General features: G+C 41.7%; 1 protein-coding gene across 23 annotated transcripts in view; it reads right to left on the reverse strand.

The window, feature by feature from the left end:
* Nucleotides 1-4,508: 4,508 nt before the first annotated feature.
* The window catches only part of kcnma1a (potassium large conductance calcium-activated channel, subfamily M, alpha member 1a), a 152,520-nt gene continuing 135,579 nt past the window's right edge, over nucleotides 4,509-21,449 (reverse strand). For 11 of the 23 annotated variants that reach the window (XM_037122883.1, XM_037122881.1, XM_037122882.1 and 8 more), the window contains 7 exons: nucleotides 18,475-18,588; nucleotides 15,102-15,232; nucleotides 11,461-11,655; nucleotides 10,874-10,992; nucleotides 9,332-9,556; nucleotides 8,115-8,143; nucleotides 4,509-5,555 (listed from right to left, as the gene is read on the reverse strand). In XM_037122883.1, the coding sequence (XP_036978778.1) occupies nucleotides 5,404-5,555; nucleotides 8,115-8,143; nucleotides 9,332-9,556; nucleotides 10,874-10,992; nucleotides 11,461-11,655; nucleotides 15,102-15,232; nucleotides 18,475-18,588 (965 nt within the window). In that variant the 3' untranslated portion in view covers nucleotides 4,509-5,403. Of the gene's footprint in view, nucleotides 5,556-8,114; nucleotides 8,144-9,169; nucleotides 9,557-10,873; nucleotides 10,993-11,460; nucleotides 11,656-15,101; nucleotides 15,233-17,106; nucleotides 17,191-18,474; nucleotides 18,589-21,449 lie in introns of those variants that run through there. The other 12 variants (XM_037122885.1, XM_037122888.1, XM_037122899.1 and 9 more) reach the window with 4 other exon arrangements.

Here is a 21,449-nt window from a genome sequence, read left to right on the forward strand (position 1 = left end):
TCTCCAACCCCCCGTACAGTCCTGTTGCTCAGTGAGTCAGTCCCAAATTCATATCCATACACATACAGTAGGTTTTGGTACTGGTCCATAATCTACAGAATTACCGTTACCACCAATTGTTCTCCAAACTTGGCAAAGTTTCTGTTGTTTCAATTGAGATAAATTCTGTCTGTACATTTTTCTCTCTGCACCGGTCAGGAGCAATACAGTTGTGTGGCGTTCAGTTGTTCACAATTCAGTTGTGTCTTATTGATAAATGAAAAGAATGTGCCCTTTTAAATGTCATATTACTTATACAATAATAATAATAATAATAATAATAATAATAATAATAATAATAATAATAATAATAATAATAATAATAATAATAATAATAATAATAACAACACTGCATTATTGATATCGCCATATTAATTTGTATTAATAACATTTTAGGATAATTTGCATTTCAGCATTGTTGTAGCAGGTCAGGCTGGTACCTTCATACCTCACATGATGCAGGTATAATTCTATGTTTAAAAATGCAACATATAAACATGTGTGATCATGTGTTGTGCATGTATAATTAGCAAAGTATCTTGAGGTTATAGCTGTAAAGGTTTTGTGGATAATGAAGTGTAGCATTCCTTCTGAATCTGAATGATAGTATAAAATGGAAACACTACAAATATTGTCTATTATGTTGTTAATTTACAGTTGAGTAAAATTACCATTTTAGAAGTAAAACAACGACAGCAGAGAACTGCACAGAATTTGCAGATTGAATAAAGAAAGCAGAATTTCATGGTTTAGAACACAAATACATCCATTTTAATTTGAGAAAATACAAAAAGAAACCATGTACAATCTATGTACAAACTTTTTGTACAAGACAGTATATTTATCAGCAGATTATATTTGACAGAGTCAGGTAGATCAACTCAGCACCATCAAATAATCCATTTATCCATCCTATCTAGAACACATCCAAACTAATTAGACTGCTATGTCAAAGTCCTGTTTGCTGCGGTGACGGTGTGCCGACAAATCCTATCTGCGATACGCAAGAGCAATGTCCTGAATTCTTCCTGAACTGATAGGCAGCCAAAAAATAAACAAAAAAATTGCAACTTTTTCTTAAAAAAACAAACAAAAACAAAACATAAAAATTGCTGAATGCAATTTTTAGTGTTATTAAGACTTGAGACCCACCTCCCATCCCCATAAGTATTATATGTCCTATTATATCTAGTACAATTCCCAGCAAATAAGTTATTATATCCATCCTTTACAGCAAACAATAGAATAACAAAAATAATGCAACATACTGTAACTTTGACGCATCATAGTCTTTGATTTGTTCAGTGGACAACAATACATCTGATGTTACAGGCATGGGCCTCTACGTGCATCGTTCAGTCATCCTTATCTAACTACTCTCTACGTGAGACAACCTGAGAGTCTGTAACCGAGCACACAGCATGTGTGGTTTGACTTCGTCAGGCCCCGTGAATGCCACTTGTCGCAATAGCGGGACTTATTATGGGCCCTCCTTTTGACCACCTGCACTGCCTGGCACTATACTGGCATGGAGGCATTGATGGCTTGGATGTTCTCCATGTCAGTACAAGACACCAATCTCACAGTGGAAAAAAAAAAGAAAAAAACAATTGGACTCAGCTCCCCCAAAAAGAGCTTGTGTCCCTGAATGACTGAAGGATGCTTGCTGAACTAAACTCTTCATGGCACTTCAAAAAACACTCTAAAAACTTTAGAGGTATACAATGCAAAGACCTAAAACATCTAACAGAGACATAAACATGACAAGGTGAAGGAAGGAGAGACATCTTAGTCCAGTGTTGTAAATAATGCCAGCCTGAATGAATCGCACGATGAGGGTTCAGGTAGAAAAAGCACAGTAATCAAGTGTAATGGAAACATATGGTGCATTACTTTGTGAGTTTATATTAATGCCAGTTTGCAGCATGTGTCATTTTCTTTCTGAACAATGCTATGTTTAAGTACCTCAAAGAAAATACTCTGTAAACAAATACGAAGCAGTTGTGGCAGACCGTGACAGATGACAAGCTGACAAAATGGAATGTAAACCCTGCAATAACACAAAGTAATAAAAACAGGAAAATTAAGGATGTTGTCTCTTTTGATAACCTTTGCTGAATTGGTGCTACCTTCCATCTTTGCGATGGCTGATAAACCAGATCAAATTCTGCCTGACGTTTTACTTGAGTAGTTTCCACATTCCTCCGAGAATCCAGGATCTGTCGTTTTCAAGATTTGCCTCTTTTTTTCTCTCTTTTTTTCAACATAACAATCAGTTTGTCGATTCTATGTATATTGAGTCATTGCCGTTATCAAATATTAATAGTTCCTTATTGTTCAGGCTAGCACGTGTGCCATTAACAACCCAATTATACATACATTTTACTCACATATTTTCTGAAAAGAAATCTATTTGCTACAAAGTGTGACAACAATGTAATCACAGTTCAAAAGTTCACTTCAGGACAATGTGTATGAGGCTTCAGTACAGTTGCACCACACCCAATAGACGGACATTGAAGCTCAGATTATTTTTGTTTGAAGAAAGAAATGTGGCCTATATAATGGGTTGATTTTACACAAACATATTTAGCACAATATTATGTTTTCGTTCTCATATTCCAAAATTGTTTCTTATTATTTATTATTTTTTTGAAGAATTACTTTTCCTAATACAGCCTATAGAGGAGAATCACTGCAATAAACAGACAGCGTCTCCCTGTCATATTTGAAATCAGTTGTTGTGGAAAACACCAGCACACTGTGCTGTAGTGCACACACTCTCCCTCCACACTGGAGACCTAATTTAGGTCAAACACATCTAATGAAGTTCATTCAGTTCTGGCCTGCACACAGAGGAAGCGGCTCTGCAATCTTGTAATTGTCGCCACTCTGATCTGCTCTCCGTCAGAATACAAACGTTTACCCCCCTCGACACGCAACTCTCTCGCACCTGACTTTCCATCTGCAAGTTTCGCATCTAGGCAAGCTTAGTAGCAGACACATTATTCAGTAGACGCGACACATCTGCGCAACTAAAAGTGGCTTTCAGATGAGCGGTAATTTAATTCTACAAGCACTCAACGGAGCTGAGCTGCCAGGCTGAAGATGGTGGTTTCACAATGCAAGCTAGTCTAAGCTTTATTGGCTCTGGAGTAATGCAGTTTGTTAGAGAGGGGCATAAAAAAATAATCTTTTGTCTTCGTAGGATGTGAAATAAAATGGTGACGTAGTCCAACACAAAATCCTCTGATATGTAGTTGTAATTAAAGATATTATTTGAGTCTTGGTTCCTGTCTAGAAAAATAAGTACAAATTGATTATGTTCATGGATACAAAATAATTGTGTTTAAATGTATAAATCCAACTACATATTTGTATGACGTTTATGTATCGGGAGGACGAGGCTTCCACGTCAGTCCTCCATCACTATCACAGCTGGATTTGGATCTGGTCAGTGCCTAAACGTGTGCAAAATACACTCTCATGTCGCACACAGGCTGGCACAAAGAACACTGTTTCCTCTCCAGTGTCCTTATCAGCAGTCTGTGGCATTGTTGCATTTCCGCCCACCTACGTTTGAGCATTTCCCCTGCGTTAGAGGACCGAACACAGCAGCCTAACTCCTGAGAGTTTTGAGGCGTGTGACATCTGGATTGGCAACAGAGAACATCCAAGCTCTTTCCTGCCTCTGTGCCAACCCCGTGCCAGGCAGTTGCTCTGATCAAAGGAGGACCCAATTATGCCCACTTTTATGCGATACGTGGCATTTCTTTCCACAGACGTGGACTCTTTCTTTCTTTCTTTCTTTTTTTTTTTTAATAACAGACAAAACATTCAGAAAAAATGCACCACTCTGTGTGATCCCAATTCGGCCACAGATGTTGCGGCAAAACGTCAACAGTGGGCACGCAGCTGCTGTTCGTGTTCGCTCAAACATAGTTGGGGGATTTTGGTTTTTGGTTTTTATGCAACATATATTGTTAGTAGATCCAAACCCTTTACATCTTCCGATGCTTTTTGCTTTTTGTTTTTTTTCCCAGCATGACTTTCATTTTTTTTAGAGCCAAGATCCCACATGCTTGTTCCTTCAAAGTTGCACTGTCACATACAAGCCGATGAAGGAGATGACACCAGAAGGACAAGTGGCTGCGATATGCACACACACACACACACACACCCACGCGCACTCACGCGCACACACAGCTTGTACATAACACAAATGCTCCTGAACGCATGAAGGACAGGGTAGGTTGTTCTTTTCCATCCTTTTTCCATGTATTCAGGTTGATCAACCACGCTGTATCTGTTATAGAAGGGGGCTCAGGCACATATCATGCGATAGGAGCTTTAAAACAGAGTCACAGGCTTTTATGATCCGACGTATCAGCAGAAGACGTGTAGGTACAGGGTTCTCTTTCAGCCAGCAAACACCAACACTGCACCGATCTCTGAGTTTTTTTTTGGGGTTTTTTTGTTTTTTTCAGACTACTGTTTTGCAAGATGGTTTTGTTCTGCAGGACTGGAATGCTCTCACTGCATGACGAGTCAACAGGTGAAGCAGCAAACCTTAAGCAATGACGTGATGTAACACAACCTAAGAACGCGATTAGTATGCCTCCTGAAAAGCCAAGCAGCCCTCCCTCCCTCCATCCTTCCCTTTCCTTCCTTCACTTCTTCATCTCCTCGGCGTCGTTTTATTGAGGGGGAATCTGATGGTTCCAGTTGTTCTGTCAAAAGAAACTTGTTCAGTGTTTTTTTTTTTTTTTTTAGTGCAAATAGAACAGAAGCGGACGGGGGGGGGGAGGGATATGAAGCCGACGAGCCCAGCTGCTTTTGACGCGACGCACCTGGGCGGATCTTTGGGTGATGATATGATCAGTTTATCGCTGCAACCCTCATCCTCCGATAACCAGCCACCTTAGCCATGGAGTCTGGTCACACGAAGAGGTGAACTATTGCAAAGAATTACAGGAAGTACTCTTTTTTTTTTTCTGTCATCTCTTAAAATAATTCCAAAAAGTGCTAGGGGGGAAGGGGCTGTACAATCCTTATTTGATTGTCATTATGTACATCACTATGGATACATTAATAAATAAAACAATGTCCAAGAGCATGGAAGTAACATTAAAGGTATACACATAAGAGGTCCCTTCCAGTTTGGGTTCCTGTCCAACCCTCGATTAGAAGAATGAGTGAAGAGAAATGTTCCAGTCTTCAACATCCCTATCCCCATCATCCTCATCATCATCATCATATCATCATCATCATCATCATCACCATCACTCCTCCAAGGGTGATCTCTTCCCATCTCCTTTGAAAGAGCGTACAGATGTCTGGTGAGTCAGCAAGAAAACCCTGTGTTCAGCATTCATCTTCAACTTCTCTGATTGGTGGAATCAGACTACTAGTGGATTTGTATTGGTTGACTTGGTTGGCCATGTGAGTGCTCATGGGCTTGATCTGAATGTTCCGTGGGTAGGAATTTTCTGGTTCATCTGTAAACCATTTCTTTTCTGAAGGCGAGAGAGGAAGAAGAGAAGGTAGAGTTAGTCTGGAAAAGTACAGCAACACAGTCTCACTTGTAACCACGCTGCCTCAGTTTAAGTGATAGATTTGCATGGCATTCTTTGTCATTAGCATCAAACTGTGAGGTCCCGTTTAAGTTTGTGTTCTGGTAAACTGAGCCAATTTGAAATGTCGTGGTGGTGGTGAGTAATCAATCCGTGTAAGTGGATGGTTATAATCTGTCAGGATTAGAACACAAATCATCCTTGTTCAGTTCTAAACTGTCACAGGGTCAGGTCTTTTTTTTCCTCCGCTGTCTAGTCCCCCCAGATGGTTTTATTTTGCCATAGTTTTGAGCGAAATTTCTCATGCCATCTGAATACAATAAAGGAGAATAGAATTGAGTGTGTGGTGCTCGCTGCAACAGTTTTCAGTGCGACTTTTTCCTCACAGCGTCCTTCATGAGACATTTTTTCAGAAAAAAAAATGCACGGTGGTAAAACGTGAACTAAAACTTGGCATGTTTGAACTATGCCATGAATTAAACTTTGTATTAATCACTTTTTTATAGACCACATGTGATTGGAGGGCAAGGTGATGTGGAACTGAGACCTTCCCCATCGCCTACCAGCCTGTGGACTATTTGTGAGTTTTGTGAGAAACCGCTTGGGGAGCCACATCTTCTCACGCAATATAAATCACCACCACTAAACTCGACGGTCATCTTGGCACCGAAAAAGTATGAAAATCACAACAAGTCTGGCCAACTGTTCGAGTTTCCAGTCTTGTACTATTGATCATAAAGTTTGAATACAGCTAACATCTGAACAGTAGCTGTTTGGGGCAAATAAACACGGATCACAGAAAAATCACCAGCTCTCAAATTTTTACCTCCGCACTCTGTCTGACCATATTTCAAACACGGACGCTGTTTCCATAAACTGATATTGCTGATTTAAAATGCTTTGAGCACCACATACACAATCCCAATCAATTTCATTATGTCTGGGTGTAAGCAGAAATCTCGGCTATAAATAACTCTAAACCTGGAAAAAAGAAATGTAACTACTGCAATGACAAGGTGCCGCAAAATCTGAAGGTAGAGAATGTTTTTTTTTTTTTTCCTCATTCGGGTGAGCTGACCCTGTAAACTTATTCACGACACTACATCCCAGACAGTCACATTTCATAGTAAGCTCTGTTGTCATGCCGACATTCATTATGTGAGAGAGGAGATTTGAAAAGATTTGGATGTGTCATTTTAGAAAGAATCTCTTCGCGTTAAAGTAGGTTATGAGAGCACTGTTTCCGAGGAAGGGTAAGTGTGTGTGTGTGTGTGTGTGTGTGTGTGTGTGTGCCAGCTGCTGTCAGAAGTTTGTAAACTCTCTCCCAGCACTTCACAGGCATCTGCAATGCCATTCAACATGTCACTTCCTTTTGGGGGAAGTTGTAATATCAAATTTTAACTTTGCTATGTGGAGCAAACTCTGTGCGTGTGTGTGCGCTCATGTACATGCAGGGTGGCATGTGCGGAGATTCATTTGTGTGGTCTTTGCTCTGTGTGTGTGTGTGTGTGCGTGCGTGTCAGCGAGCTTAAGGCTGCGGGGCCGTGTGTTACAGCACAGGCATTTGATGTGTAGAATTGTGCCCGAGGTGAAGCAAGATGTCTGCCATCTCTCTCCAGAGCCTGCTGCTGATACGGTGAACTTAGTGATGTCGCCTCAAACCACCATATCAGGTGCACAGGGTTACAAGGAGGAAACTTACAGACTCATATCCCTCTTCAATTTAGACTTTCGATTGGTCACACCTCCCACTTTCTTGGTGTGACCGATGGCACAGGGCTGGACACACTTTCTTAAAGTTGTGTTAAGGAGTAAGCAATTGGGCTGCATCAAGGGGGATTTGAATCAGCCTGACCTACATGTGGGCTACGATGGGTGGGGGGGGGGGGGCCTCGTACAGTCGGGCAACATGTCGTTACTCTGTGATTTATGCCGATGCCAGTGCAATAATTACCTAGCGTACTCGCTGAGAGCATAATATGACAGGTAAAAGTCTGCTACAGTCACCAAATAGCATTCAATAGGAGGGAGGATGCGCAAACACACAGACCTCTCACACAATGCAAACCATCTCAAGTTGAAATAAAATCATAAGAAGGCATGATAAATGATGGAAAGAAACAATGTGGAAAAAGGATTTGTCCAGAAGGGCGAAGGGGGAAGGGGGAGAAAACTCATATCATCAGGTGAATTACTGAGGTCGAGGCTAAAAGAAGGGGGTGGGGGGGGCAGAGGAGTGGGGAGGGGGGGGTTCGTCTCAACCTCATGCAATGTGGAGATGGTCCTGATCATGGCAGGGAGGAGGCAGGAGCAGCAGCAGACATTTTGCTTTCGAGACGAAAGCAAAACTTAAACTGAGGCATGGTTTACTTAACATCTGAGGAAACGTGATCAATAAAACAAACTCCCCCTCGTCATAACAATATCCACGGGGGACATAGTTATGATCAGAACCCCCAGGTAAAAGGTTGCTAAGTCATGCAGAATCGTTAACTTGCATACCTTGGCCCATTCTATTCATCCTTGTAGCACTTCAGAAAGAGAGGTAAGTAATCTACTGTAAGTGAGTAGTATTTACAGTCCATACACAACTAGAAAATGACTACCAGTCCAGTCAAGGCTTACATAGTGTTAGGCTACATCATACATCTTAATGTTAAGATGTATTGAGGGCTTATCATCTAACAATTAATAACTCTTATGTACGATTATAACAAATCTGCATGCTTTTAGAGTATGTCACCGATTCAAAGTTCAGAGTCCTTATTCTCCCATATAAATTGAATCCATAGTGTAAAATTTGGGGGGGAGAGAATAAGGTGGATTTAGCACGAAGATCAAAATATCTGAATCCAAATTCAAAGTAATCTTATAATAACAGAACAGGAAATAAGAGCCTGCTAAAGAGGGCTACCAACATGGACATGCAATAAAGCAGTACAGATGCACCATGAGTAACAAAATATTAACACTGCTAATGAGGGATGGTCTTATGGGTAATCAGTAATGTTAGCCAACACCAGCTACAGTAACGGTTAATCACAACACAACACATCCATGATCTGGGCGTACTGATCATGAGCACTACCGTACATGTGCACAGATATCCAACAAACACTTATTTACTCCACAAATATTCAGGGTTAGGACACCAAGCGATTAAATATCGAGACAGACACAACAGGTAGACCCAACAACAAACTGTGCGTGTGTCGTGTTGAATCGCGTCGTCTTATTTTGGCGGTGGTTGGGGCTTTTACTGTAAGCTTTTTTCCAACCACGCTGCCATCCAAACAGGCGGTTTTCACTGTTTACACTGCCACAGACTTCATTTGCGGGGAAAGAGTCTCAAAAGTCTTTGAGTACAATAGATGAGCCCAGCTTTCCACAAAGTGAGTTTACCAGTTTTAATGTCATGTTATGATTGCTGTGATGCGAGAGTGGAGACCACATGCACATGATTATGAAGGAAACGCACAGAACACACCGGGCATGGACGCAGAGCACGAATCACACACAAACAAACCACAAACACACAATACACAGTTTTTTTGTTTTTTTTTTAATCAGTGCATGTGTTCACCATTTTGCACAATAACACACACACACGCACGCACACACACCCCTACAAAAATACAGGTCAGGTGTAAAAAAAAAACAACAAAAAAAACACTAAACATGCAGGACTAACACACCACAGGTCACTCGAGAGCACGTACTTCTGTTTGTCGCGGGCCTCCCGGGTCTTACTGCTGCGGTTCTGCCGGTTGGAGGGCGGGATGGAGTGGACTGAGGAGCTCTTTTTGCTGGAGGAATGGGAGGAGTGAGACGAGTGGGACAAGCTTGTCCGGGACTGGCCTGCGTTGTGGTCGAACTGCATGAGGCAGAAGATCAGGTCTGTGGGCACGAGCTCAAACTCATACGGTGGGTTCGTGATCACATACCTGCCCAGGATAAAAACAAATGTTTGCAGAGATTAAAATTCCATGATGCTCATGGGAGGGCAACAAATAGTGAAGGGAAAAGAAAGAGATCAAAGAGAGGAAGAAAGGCTTATATTGACTATAGTTCAGAGCTACACAAAGATAATTATGGATGGATGTATGAGAAGAAATGAATCAAATCTTTAAAACCATGTCTAAGATTGCACAGTTGTACTCTATTTGACATTAAACGTGTCTCATTGTACTGCACATTTCATGTTCTTGACTGTGAGCACCAGTATGTAAATAACACTGCATATATGTATACATTATAATTAACATATTTAACAAGAACCTATTCCGTGCATATTACATTAGGAATCACTTAAGATGGAGACACATATGTTTATTTAACAAGACATAATTAATTCCGTTTAATATTCAGCAATAATTATTTCAGTAGTACAACCATGGGTTGCACCAGTTTACCTAATATTCAACAGGCCACATTCAAATAATACAAATATGTTTTTTATTAAAAAGCTACTGGGTTTACAGTATATGACCGTCATTGTAGAGTATACGGGACTCCAGGTTAGAACTATTTCAGTTACACATGCATCCAGAAAGCTGTCAAGTGTAAATTAACATTTCCATTGGTGTGCCTGATATTCAGCAGATTAAAAAAAGACAATAAAAATATTTGTTAATAAAATCTCCTCGGTGTGTAGACAGTTGGCTTTTTAACAAATCTTAACATACCTTCTTTATAATGGATTGTAAACTTTTATACCAATTCATGTTTTTTATTACGTTTGATTTATTTATTTGAATCAAGCAATTTAAACTTACTGTAATGACGTACTTTGTTTTTTGTTTTTTTTTACAAATGACAAGCAAGTTTGCTAAAATTTGTTGTAGCATGTTTTGTGATTTAAACTAAGAAAAACTTATATCTGTATTTTTGTATTAAATTAAAACATATTATTGGGTGCACCTACTGTACATGTTGTGCTGCTGCAACCAGTGTAGAAAAGTTAGTCTGAAGCCCTGGCATTTATTCAATACATACCGTATCAGAGAGAATGTTGTAGTCCTATTTTTCCTCCTTATTATCAGTTTATTATTGTTCATTTAATTTGATTATTTATTGTATGTATTTGCATTACATTAATTTGCTTGTCACTCATTATTTTCATGATTTCTTTATGAAGTAGCTGCTGCTACACTGTAATAAAATACTCACTTAATACTAAATTACAATCTTTAACCCAAATTCCTCATTTAATAATGAAAAGAAAAGTGCAATTTGACACAGGGTGTAGGCAGAAACTGTACCGTTTTGTACACTGGCTTGGTACAGTCATGTGAGCGTCTCTTAATCTGTAGATTCCAAAACACAGCATGTTGTACGTCTTCAGTGCCTTGCAAAATAAATCTCCGTAGCAGCCGCCATCCTGCAGAGAAAAGAAAGAGAGGAACAGAGACACGATCAGTGCGGTCAGCCTGATGATTCGGATCTCCGAAAGTGGATTTTGTAAAACTGCAGCGAAAATTCAACGTGCTGCATTGCTTCTTCCTGCGAGCGAATACCAACTGTTGGCATCGCAGACTGTAACAATCAGCAGTCATTCTAAATCATGCCGTAATTCATCAAAGAGAAAACAAAATGACTTAAGTATTGAAAGTATTCTGTAAAACAATAAAGCTTCAAAAAAACAAGGTTGGAACCAATTAAACTTGGAATTTTCTTAGTGGTGTTCATTGTTTTCTTTAAAACCCTCTTCCCTCTCCACCCACTGAGGCCTGCTTTGCGTGATCACTGTTCTTCACATCGGATTAAGGGTCGCGAGGAGCGGAGGCGGCCAGATGTGTGCTGCTGGGAAGTGCCAAAACGTGTCATCTCTGCTTAAACATCCACTTACCCCCAAGTCGGCAAATGGCCCGTCGTAGAGGGCTAGCTGGGCGACGCGACACCTGTCTCTGTTGGCCAGCGTCTGCGGTGTGCTGTAGCCTCCTCTGAGAGCGTTCTCCTCAGCCAGCAGGGCCTCCAGCTCTGGTGTGGCTCCCCCTGTGACCAGCGTCCGAATCAGCGTGAGGATGTTATCGTTGAAGTACGTCTGGGGAGAAGAGAGAGGGGGATATCTGTAAGCAGATGCCATTGGAGTCACAAAGCAGGGAGGTGGCACATGTGGGAGCAAAGCACATTTCCTGTTATGTCGTGTCTCTCCACATGGAGCTGACTGGGAGGTGAGGTTAAAAGCCGTGGAAGACGACGGACAACTTTCTGTCTCGTGCGCTTTTTCTATAATGGCATTGCTTCGCCGTGAAACGTTTTATTGGACCTTCTTCCTACATAAGCACAGGTTGTTACAACATAATGTTTTCTGGGGAATATCCAGACAGGACAGTAAAGCCAAACCAAATCAATATTTATCTGTGTCACGGATCGGTGTGTAGTGAAATGTTACACTGATGTGATCCATCCATAAAAATGATGGTAACACTTTATAATAAAGGTTCAAATCATATACTTAAGGAATAATTAACATAATCATTAGCATGGCGGGTAATTTAACTCATGAATTAATGCATGAATCTGTTGCTAACAATTAGCAAATGATTAATTTATTATGTAATGTGGCTATTAAACACTTAATACATCATTAATTAAGGGATGGTGATTGACACTTCATACTTAAATTGACGTGCAAGATTGGATTTCAGTTACACAAAAGTGAATTCATCTACTTTTATGTATGTATTTATGTTTTATATGTATATGTTTGCATCTGCTGACAAGGTTGATCTGAAATAAACAGCTCCACATTTCTATGGGAATAGTTTGCAACATGACTTTAATATATATTCTGCATTAATTCATTGATTAATACATCAGGAGTCAATCATTAATTATGTATTTCTCTAGTATACGATTTGCATTCTTATAACTAGGCGTTTGCCAACGCAATCACGAGCGTGTGGTGGAAATGATGTTTCAATATGAGTGAGGCGGCGATGAACACGGGTGTCTTCGTGGACAGGGACTTGTTAGCCTCTCTGTGCTAGTCCTCAGGGCTGCAGCGTCGCCTTGTGTGCGTGACCGCTGTGTGGTCGGCTTGCATCTTTAACACTTCTCCTTGCTTTTGTCGTGCTGTTGTTTTTGTACTTGTCATGCAGAATATCCGACTGTGTCTGACTGCACTAGCCTCATGCCGGTTGTTCCCAAACCAGTTCACAATAAGGACATTTATTCTGGAGAGAAACGTCACTGTAGAATTTCCAAATGTCCATTCCCCTACCCTGTTTTGGGTTGAGACCAGATCTATTTTTTTAGAAACCCTGCGTATATAAAACTGCATGATTATGCATGTATCATTAGTTGAATGACCCTTCAGTTATTCACTGTGAAAACGTGTTAAAAGTACAACTTCAATGATAACATGTGGGATCATCACGTTGACTAAAACAGGTCCTAAACAGCTTCCCTGCAGGAACACTGTTCTACACGCTGTATGATGTCCGCTTCCCTTCTGAAACAACGATTTGACTGCTCTCTGCGGGTGTCAGGTTCTCTTGTCCTTCAAGCCGATCAGGAGCTGCTTTTGCCGTGTGTGAAGACAGCCGATGTCACTCGGCGGCGGGGCCGGAGTGGCAGCTCCTCTCCCCGGGCCCCTGACAGGCCTGCAGAGCCTCATGATGGATGAGCACTGTCCATTAGCCGGCTTCACCTCTGACCGGTGCCAGACTACAGCTGACGCCTGCTCTACTCCCTGCTCAGCTCGGCTCTGCACGCCCCTCTAACCCCTCACTCACAGAGAGGTCTGCTGGAATTAAGCCATCACAGCACCAAGGGGAAAACTACAGTTGGTCATGAGAGCGGGGAGAGGAAAAATGAGGTGTAGAGGAGGGTTTTTTTTTTTTTTTCTTCCCCCCTCCCTAACCTCCTCCTTTATCTTATCTCCAGTGCAGCAATGACACTGTCAAAAGATGAAAGAGCGCTTCTTCGGCCTGTTACAGCCAAGCTGGTGTCATCGCCATCCCACTAACCTTCAACACTTACTTTGTTAAAACATCTAATGAGGCTCTTGAAAGTTGAATTCGTGATACTTAGGATGAGGAGTGATGCCAGCAACTTCCCTTTTGATGTCAGCGAAGCTGGCAGGCAGATGTGATGAATGTACTGTATCTTTTCATTTACCAACTACTGCCTACTTGAAATGCCAAAATGTGCATCTACTGAAATCGCTGCTACAGATAATCTCTACTGCATCTCTCTACCGAAGCATTTCTGATTCAAACCAGCAGCAAAGTGTGTAAATAGTGAGATTATCTACTCGTTAAAGGTATAACTTGTAAGAATTGGCTTCCTCTTGCAGGTCGCTCCAAACAAATATGGGTCAGCACACAACCAGAGTGGCCGATAACTGCTGCTCGCTACTCTCCTTGCTGTGGTTCTCTATGGCTGAAGGTGCAAGCTGCCATTAGCTAGTTAGCTCGGTTAGCTGTGCAGCTAGTGGCCTAAAATGACTCCCCACAAACTGGAAGTCAAGAGCTATGAGTGTTGGGATTGATGCCAAAGGCAATGGAATCAGGCCTAGCAGCCTCCCAGATCTGGTCTGAACACAGCTTCAGAGAGTAAAAGGACAGTCTGATGACAGGAAACATAGTGCAGAGTTGATTTAACGGCTCTAATCAGGACTCCTGGTACAATGAAGACCCAGCTGATAGGATCATGTGTGATGTGAAGCAGACTTTCTCACGTTATGCTCATTTTCAGGTTCACAATTTTATTGTAGGTTACTATCAGGATAAGTTCAAGCTTTAATGCTCAAAACAAAAACATTTTAATTGTACTGTTAAGTGCAGCAGCACTATATCCTCCCTGTGTCTGAAACACTCTTTTTGAGCTCCTTCTCTTTAAGCCCGCCCCCCCCAAGTACCCAGTCTTCTCTGATTGGTGGGCTCACACACGCCTGAGCCAGCACTCAGCGAGTCTTTAGTTGGCTATGTCGTGTTTCAGTTCATGTTAGCTTCACTTCTACCGTGAATATAGGCATAAATTATGAAATTATTACATGCACAAGAAAGGACATAACACAATGAAGGAAAGGAAAAAAGTTAAAGTTAACCTTTAAGTGAGTTTCATTTAGTCTCTGTCAAGTTTGATTGACTTTGCTATGTGTTAACACAACTACGTACCATAACACTGTTGCCTCCTGAGGTACTAAGTGGTATTACAAGACGGGGGTGTGCTGTGGCTAGCTGGTTAGCATGCTAAATTCAGCAGACATCTCTCCCTCATACGGAATTTCTACTAGTGCAACAGCATGCAATAGATACCCAGTGGGCACAGCATATATACTTTGAAACTTTTCTCTGACTTATTTCTCTCTTTTTGAAATTCTGAACATTACTCTGCTATACTGTTCAGGCACATAATCAGGAAGTCAGAATTCTAAAATGCGTGCGAAAAAAAAATCTATTATTTTAAAGAGGGATTCTGAGGTTTTCGAAAAAGCCCTCCAACAACAGCGAGCGAGCAGCGCAGCGCCTGAGAACTCACCGCACTCATCAGGGAGTCGAGTACACTGACAGCGAAGGCGGTGCCGCAGGCGAAGGGCTGAGTGAGGTACAGCTCTGTGTCTGGGTCGTCATCATCATCTTGGTCCAGGAACTGAACGTTTGAGTCGTTCACTGAGAGAGGGTGGAGAGGGAGTTAGAGACGGGCACTGGAAAAGAAGCAGGAGCAAAAAAAAGAAAAAAGAAAAAAGAAGAGCACACACACGCACACACTCACATTCACACAGACACCAACACACCTGAGAGTTCAGAAATACAGAATCCTTATGTTAAGTTACATTTGGAAAGATTTGGATGTATCACGGTCATTTGTCAGATAAGTCTCAGGTATATAGGTACTGATGTGAGCTTGTAATATAATGCAACATCAGATGCACATTATATTTAACCTTGACACTTTGCAATTTTTACAGTTGCAAATATTTTTAAATACAAGATTCGACAGGACCTTCATTTCTTCTCCAAACAATTGGCATGCTTCTGATTGACTCTAAAACAGCGCAGACTGAAATTACCTTTCAGTCAGATTATAAATAATTGAAAAATCTAAATTTTTCTGCAATTTGTTATTGTGTCCATATAGTGTGTGACTGTTTGGAAGGCATTTTTGAGTATTTGGGAACTTATTCAGCATTTTGAATATCATACCTACCATGTATATATAACGTGCAGGATGCATTTCATACCTTCAAACAAACCACGGCTCAAGAGGAAATATTAAGTACATTAAGCATACACAGTGATAACCATTGTAGAAGTCCTCAACCCATTTTCCAAATAGCCAATGTATCTTGATCTTTTCTTTAATCACAGACAAAGTCCCAGTCAAGAGACAGCGACCAGTTTGTAAATTGCATAAAGAAATACAATTATTTTTATCAGAAGTATTTCTTGATGTGTCCGGGAAGTATGGCAGAACAGGGGACTTCAACAATGGCTACTATAGTCACATAAGAAAACCATGCACTTGTGAGTTCATGCCATGTTTTTCAGAGTTTTCCTCGATGAATGCGTTTGTCACACCGTCATCTTGGTGAAAATACATTTCAACTATTTACCTGTGCCCTGAAAGTCAAATTAAAGCCAGGTAACAACACACTCAATAATAATAATAATAATAATAATAATAATAATAATAATAATAATAATAATAATAACAACTCAGGTCTGTTTAAATGAACTTTATGGCACAGTGGGAATGAAAATCAAAAATCAAAACTGAAATAATAATAATAGGGATGATTTCTGTGTCTTTGTGGATGGCGTCATTTCTGTAGCGCGTGTCTTTCTCCTTCTACTGTATTTTTAGCCGCGGCAGGCAGTGAAGGGTCTAAGAGCCAGCATTGCTTGAAAAACGAGCATCACACACAAGTTTTCTTGTTTGGCTCCTCCGATATCTGAGCTTCAGAGATATGGTCTGAAGGAGGGTAAGATAGAAACTGGAAAATAAATTTTAAAAATAAATAAACAGCTTAAAAGATGGTTTGATCTTGAGTTTTTGTGTTTTTGATATCTGATTTCTTCCCAGGCTTCCTGTGCGCTGTGGAACAGACATGTCAGTCAAAGAGACAAGGGGCTGATGCAAACGGGCCCGGGCCAAAGGAGTGAACTGGGGTGGGTGGGTGTGGAAGGCAGGGGTGGGGGGCGGGAGGGAGGGAGGGTGGGTGTGGGGGAGGTTGCTATGAAAACAGCCACAAGGACAGACCGAGCATGATCAAAGGGCTAGTGATGCTCCGCAAACGCAACTGGAGGAAAGACGGAAAAAAAAAAAAATAAAAAAAAATACCCCAAAAAGAAAAATCATTAAAAAGGGGGCCAAAACAAGACAGTCAATTTCTACCAGAACGAAGAATATAAATGCGTTCAAAGTGAAGCCATGGGAGCAGCGAGGGCCTTGACTGCAGCCAGATAAATCAAGACAAGCTGATGAGGAGCAGAGCAGCGGAGCGAGGGAACGGACGGCAGCAGAGGACAAAGGCTCGGCTTACCCAGCTCTGTTATCATTTGTATGTTGGTTCCACTCTTTTTTTCCTGACTGAGTGAAACCAATGGCAGCAATTTGCCAGGTTTAGCTAATGGTGATGAGGCAGTGCAAGGGAAGGGGGAGAATGGTGTCGTTATTGAAACAGTTTTGCAATAAAGGCAAATCGCTGTGTCAGGCTACTGGTGTCAAGGCTGGAATTACTCGGAGACATCCACGGCTGTCCGGCACCTAAAAGTAAAGCGCCCTGGATTAGAGTGCGCGGCGGATACAAAGCCAGAGCTGTCAGGGCGCCATACCGCTACAACGACAATAAATTATTTCATGGTGAGACAGTGAAAGGGATAAACATGGTCTTATCCTCGAGCACACCTACTGTACTCGCCACGCAAGCAAAATTGATCACGCAACTCAGATGGGACCTGTTTTCATGCTTCAACTTGACTTTAATCTGCTCCTGGCGCTGAAAACTGGCCATGTGACAATGTAATTACTGTATGTGGTTCCGGCGAGACGTGGAGCCACCCTCTCCTCTCCCGAAGGACGACGTTTTCACATCTACTGTTGCTGCAGCTGCGAAACACGCGTCACAGTGCAGGCGGCCAGAGGCACAACTAGAGAGCTTCCAGAACAACAACTAGCACCTAGTTGTGTTGATTGCGCATGCAGTCGGTGGGGCCTAATGGCAGAGCCTCTCTGCAGGTAATGGCTGGCCCGGTTACAAGTAACATTAGGTAGCTCCTTTCTCTCCCTGGCCTTTTCTTAGCTGGCCTCATGCTCCATTGCTCCCTAATTGGGTCAGGGGAGACAGAGTAGCCAGTCTCCACTGCTTAAGAAGGCCCCTTAGAGATCTGAAAGTTTCATGAGTCCCCACCACCAGAGGGAATACAGCCACTGCCATTGTTATTAATAAATGGACCCATTTTGCAACCCAGGCAGTTTTTTTTTTTTTTTCTCCACTACCCTTTCACTCCCTTTCCTTTTTCTCCCTCGCTCACGCTCTCCATCAGACTGAGTTTCTCTTGTGCATTAGTGGACAGATTGCGGGAGATGCAGCTACAGTCCTTAAAATGCCCCGCCTGACATCCTCAAGTTGCACCACACGACAAAAGCTAGCCGCAGTAATCCAATAATTCACATATGAAGATGAGCTTTTCGACAGGCAAAACTACCGGCACCATGAAAAGTGAGCGAAAATTCCTCCACACACATTCTTCCATTTGACCTCGAATGGGTTGGAACTTTTGCGACAGCAGAGTGACGCCTCGGTTTTTGGGATTATCAGCTCTATGTGTCTATGTCTGCAAATGAATGATGACTTGTTATTGGGTATGCCATGCAACATTTCGCTTGAGGTGGGAGGAGACGGCTTTACCTAGTTCCGTGATGATGGGGATGTTGGATCCGGTGGTGACAGAAGCCTGACGCACAAAGCCATGTACTGGACTGCTGTCTGGAGATGACCTGTCCATTCCAGGAGGCGTGAAACCTGGGCAACACAAACGCACACGGAAATCAGCGAGTGACGTAATCGGGTGGTGATCACAGTGGCAACAAAGGCAGTGAGATTAATATTTTGTAAATCAGCACCACAGTGTAGAAACCTGTTTCCTGTTAAAGTCCAGCATTGAAGTATAAGCATCAGTTTAAGAGATGTTGGTTCATCAAAGTGGACCTCTTTTAAGATAGCATCCAAGGAAAAGATCAAGCAATTTTAGTTATAGCTTTAGCAATGGCTAGCCGTGGCTATCTCATTAGCTCTTGTCGTTTGAGACTGCATGAGCCCACAAATGACACAGACTGCACTATACTGCACTCTGTCTAGCCCGATATACAATTCTATGGCAGAATAATCGAGAAAAAGTCTGATTTGGAGTTTGGTGTTGGTGGGGCAGTACTGTGCATTGCATTTTTTTTTTTTTTTTTTTTTTTAGCAAAAAAAAAAATAATAATAATACGATCCAAGCAAAAACCTGAATGTCTCGTAAGTGCTTCACTGCAGATGTATCATAAGCACGAGGCCACGACCTGGAACTCTGTATCAGTACCATTATACATAGTGCATGTCAGCTCACTCAGCACGCAGTCGCTGATGTGTGCATTCTGTGTCGTAAGTGTGTGGATTGACAGGGAAAAAAAAAAAAAAAAAGTGGCTGAGTGAAGAAAGGCACCTGCCTAAAAACTACAATAAAGACGCCGTGCTTTTAGTGGTCAGCTACGACATATTTGGCATTCACGTCCCTCCATCAACGGGCAGACATCAATTTTATATGTTGTTCATTTTGTTACAATAAACTTGGTGAAGTGGATCCTGAGAACCTTTTATCGGGAATGGCGTGGCGGAGAACCATGAAACACAAGTGCAAGTGACAGGAGTGTGAATTCACATGACTTCACATTTTTGCATTTCCTCAAAGTGACAAGTAAACACCTTAAATCTGTAATGCTATATGCATAATGCATCAACTGTGTTTTGACATCCATCATTTAGTGCTGACTACAGCAAAATGCCAGCGTATAGTGCCACCACCAAGAGAACATAATGCAGGGAATATATTCAGGTCACAAAGTTTTAAAAGGATTGCAAATTCTCTGCGTATGTGTGTGTGTGTGTGTGTGTGAGTGTGCCTTTCCTGTCAGGGAACTCAATGAGCTGTTTACATTACAAAAGAGATCTCCCAGGCCTTTGCAACGGAAAAGACACCAAATAGTTTAGTACACAGTGGGAAGCACACACTGAACTGAAGCATGGATAATCATAACTCTTGTTATACCAATTATTGAACTTGGAAATAGCGGAGGTTTGACATTTTGAGTCAACCCGGGAGCACGAGCTCAGACAGTGCAAACATCATTTTGTCGATGTCCATAAAAGATGATGTTTACTCCACTGGAGAGTGACAGCAAGTTTTTTTTGGATACTGCCTCCAAAACGCCGCTCTTATTGTATGATAGTGAACGCGGAGACAGTACAGAGCCGTGGAAGAACAGTTTCCGCTCTGTGCAGTGTGTACAACAGAGCAGGCGTACATGAGGCCTGCTGCTGAGCTGCTTTCAAAACCTGTTAGGTTACAAACAGCTCAAAAGTTGCTCAAAACAGAGAGCTGTACGTCTTCTGAAGACGGAGCCAGAGTAGAGAGAGCTGAAAGTGTTTCCCCCCCCTCATCATAGTTCCGTCCTGAAAGCGAAACCGAGCAAGGATTTAATTCCAACATAGTCTTGCATAGCCAGAGCTATCGCCACCTCGCTGCGTCAGGGCCAGAAAGAGGTCTGGCTGCCCCAGTACAATTCTTTAAATCAACAATCGTCTTGGGCAGTGCAAAGCCAAGGATGCATGGTGCCCCTGCAAAACAGTACCAGGCACCTGTTTAGTTGGAACATTTGCTAGAAGAGAGGCGATCCCTGGCATTTGAAATAAAATGTGGGTTAAATCCCCACAAAAGAGAAGAAACAGCCGCCAGCTTGTTCAGGTTGATACAGTTAGCAAGCTGCCATTGACTACATCATGTGTGTAGGAGTCCATCATGACACATTCAAATCTATGACATTCTATCTATGAATGTTCCCATATGTCTTTACACTGCATTTTATCTGCAGGTGAAAACACTTTTTTTTTTTTCATCCACTGGTCTATTCTGATTCTGTTTCGGACAAATGTGTACATGTTTAACTTGACAACCTCATCTGCATATTTAAATTAACTTAAAATATCAGAAACATATATAAACATCATACAAAAAAGAATTGACTTAATTAAATTAATCACTTGGGGATAAACACAACACAACTAAAAAAAATTTAAGTATGTAAAAAAATTGTAAGTAATGAAATGGGATAGTTTCATGGTGATATCTAATGTTTAAATATGTCACCCTATTCATACTTTCCTTATTGCCTAAAATAAAGCAGCCAGAGTTTGAAAGCACTCTGATCATAGGCGGTGTGTGCTCATCTAACTGTGAGCCTGTAACTTCGTCTGTTCAGCTACAATAGACAAGTGAGATCTGGGTTACATACCCCCTCATCCCTGTAGCCCCCCGGGCACAGCTGTGCTCTGTGGTTGACTACATGCTACAGCAGCCGTGAGAAGCTCTCCCCCAGGAAAGAGCATGTTTACTTATTCATTTGCACCTTCTTGTTTTAAATTCCACAGACAATGTCTGAATGGCAGCATCGCTAGGAGGAAGGAATCCCCAAAGCAATACCTATGATACAATAGCAGCATCTGGGTATGTGCGTGTGTTTCCTTGTGTATGCATGACTGCGAGTCATTGTGGGGGTGTGTGTGTGTGTGTGTGTGTGTGTGTGTTTTCTAAAGTGAAGTATTTATCACTGAAATGGTTGGTTGAT

This window comes from Acanthopagrus latus, chromosome 15 (genome assembly GCF_904848185.1).
Source record: "Acanthopagrus latus isolate v.2019 chromosome 15, fAcaLat1.1, whole genome shotgun sequence".
NCBI classification, from domain to species: domain Eukaryota; kingdom Metazoa; phylum Chordata; class Actinopteri; order Spariformes; family Sparidae; genus Acanthopagrus; species Acanthopagrus latus.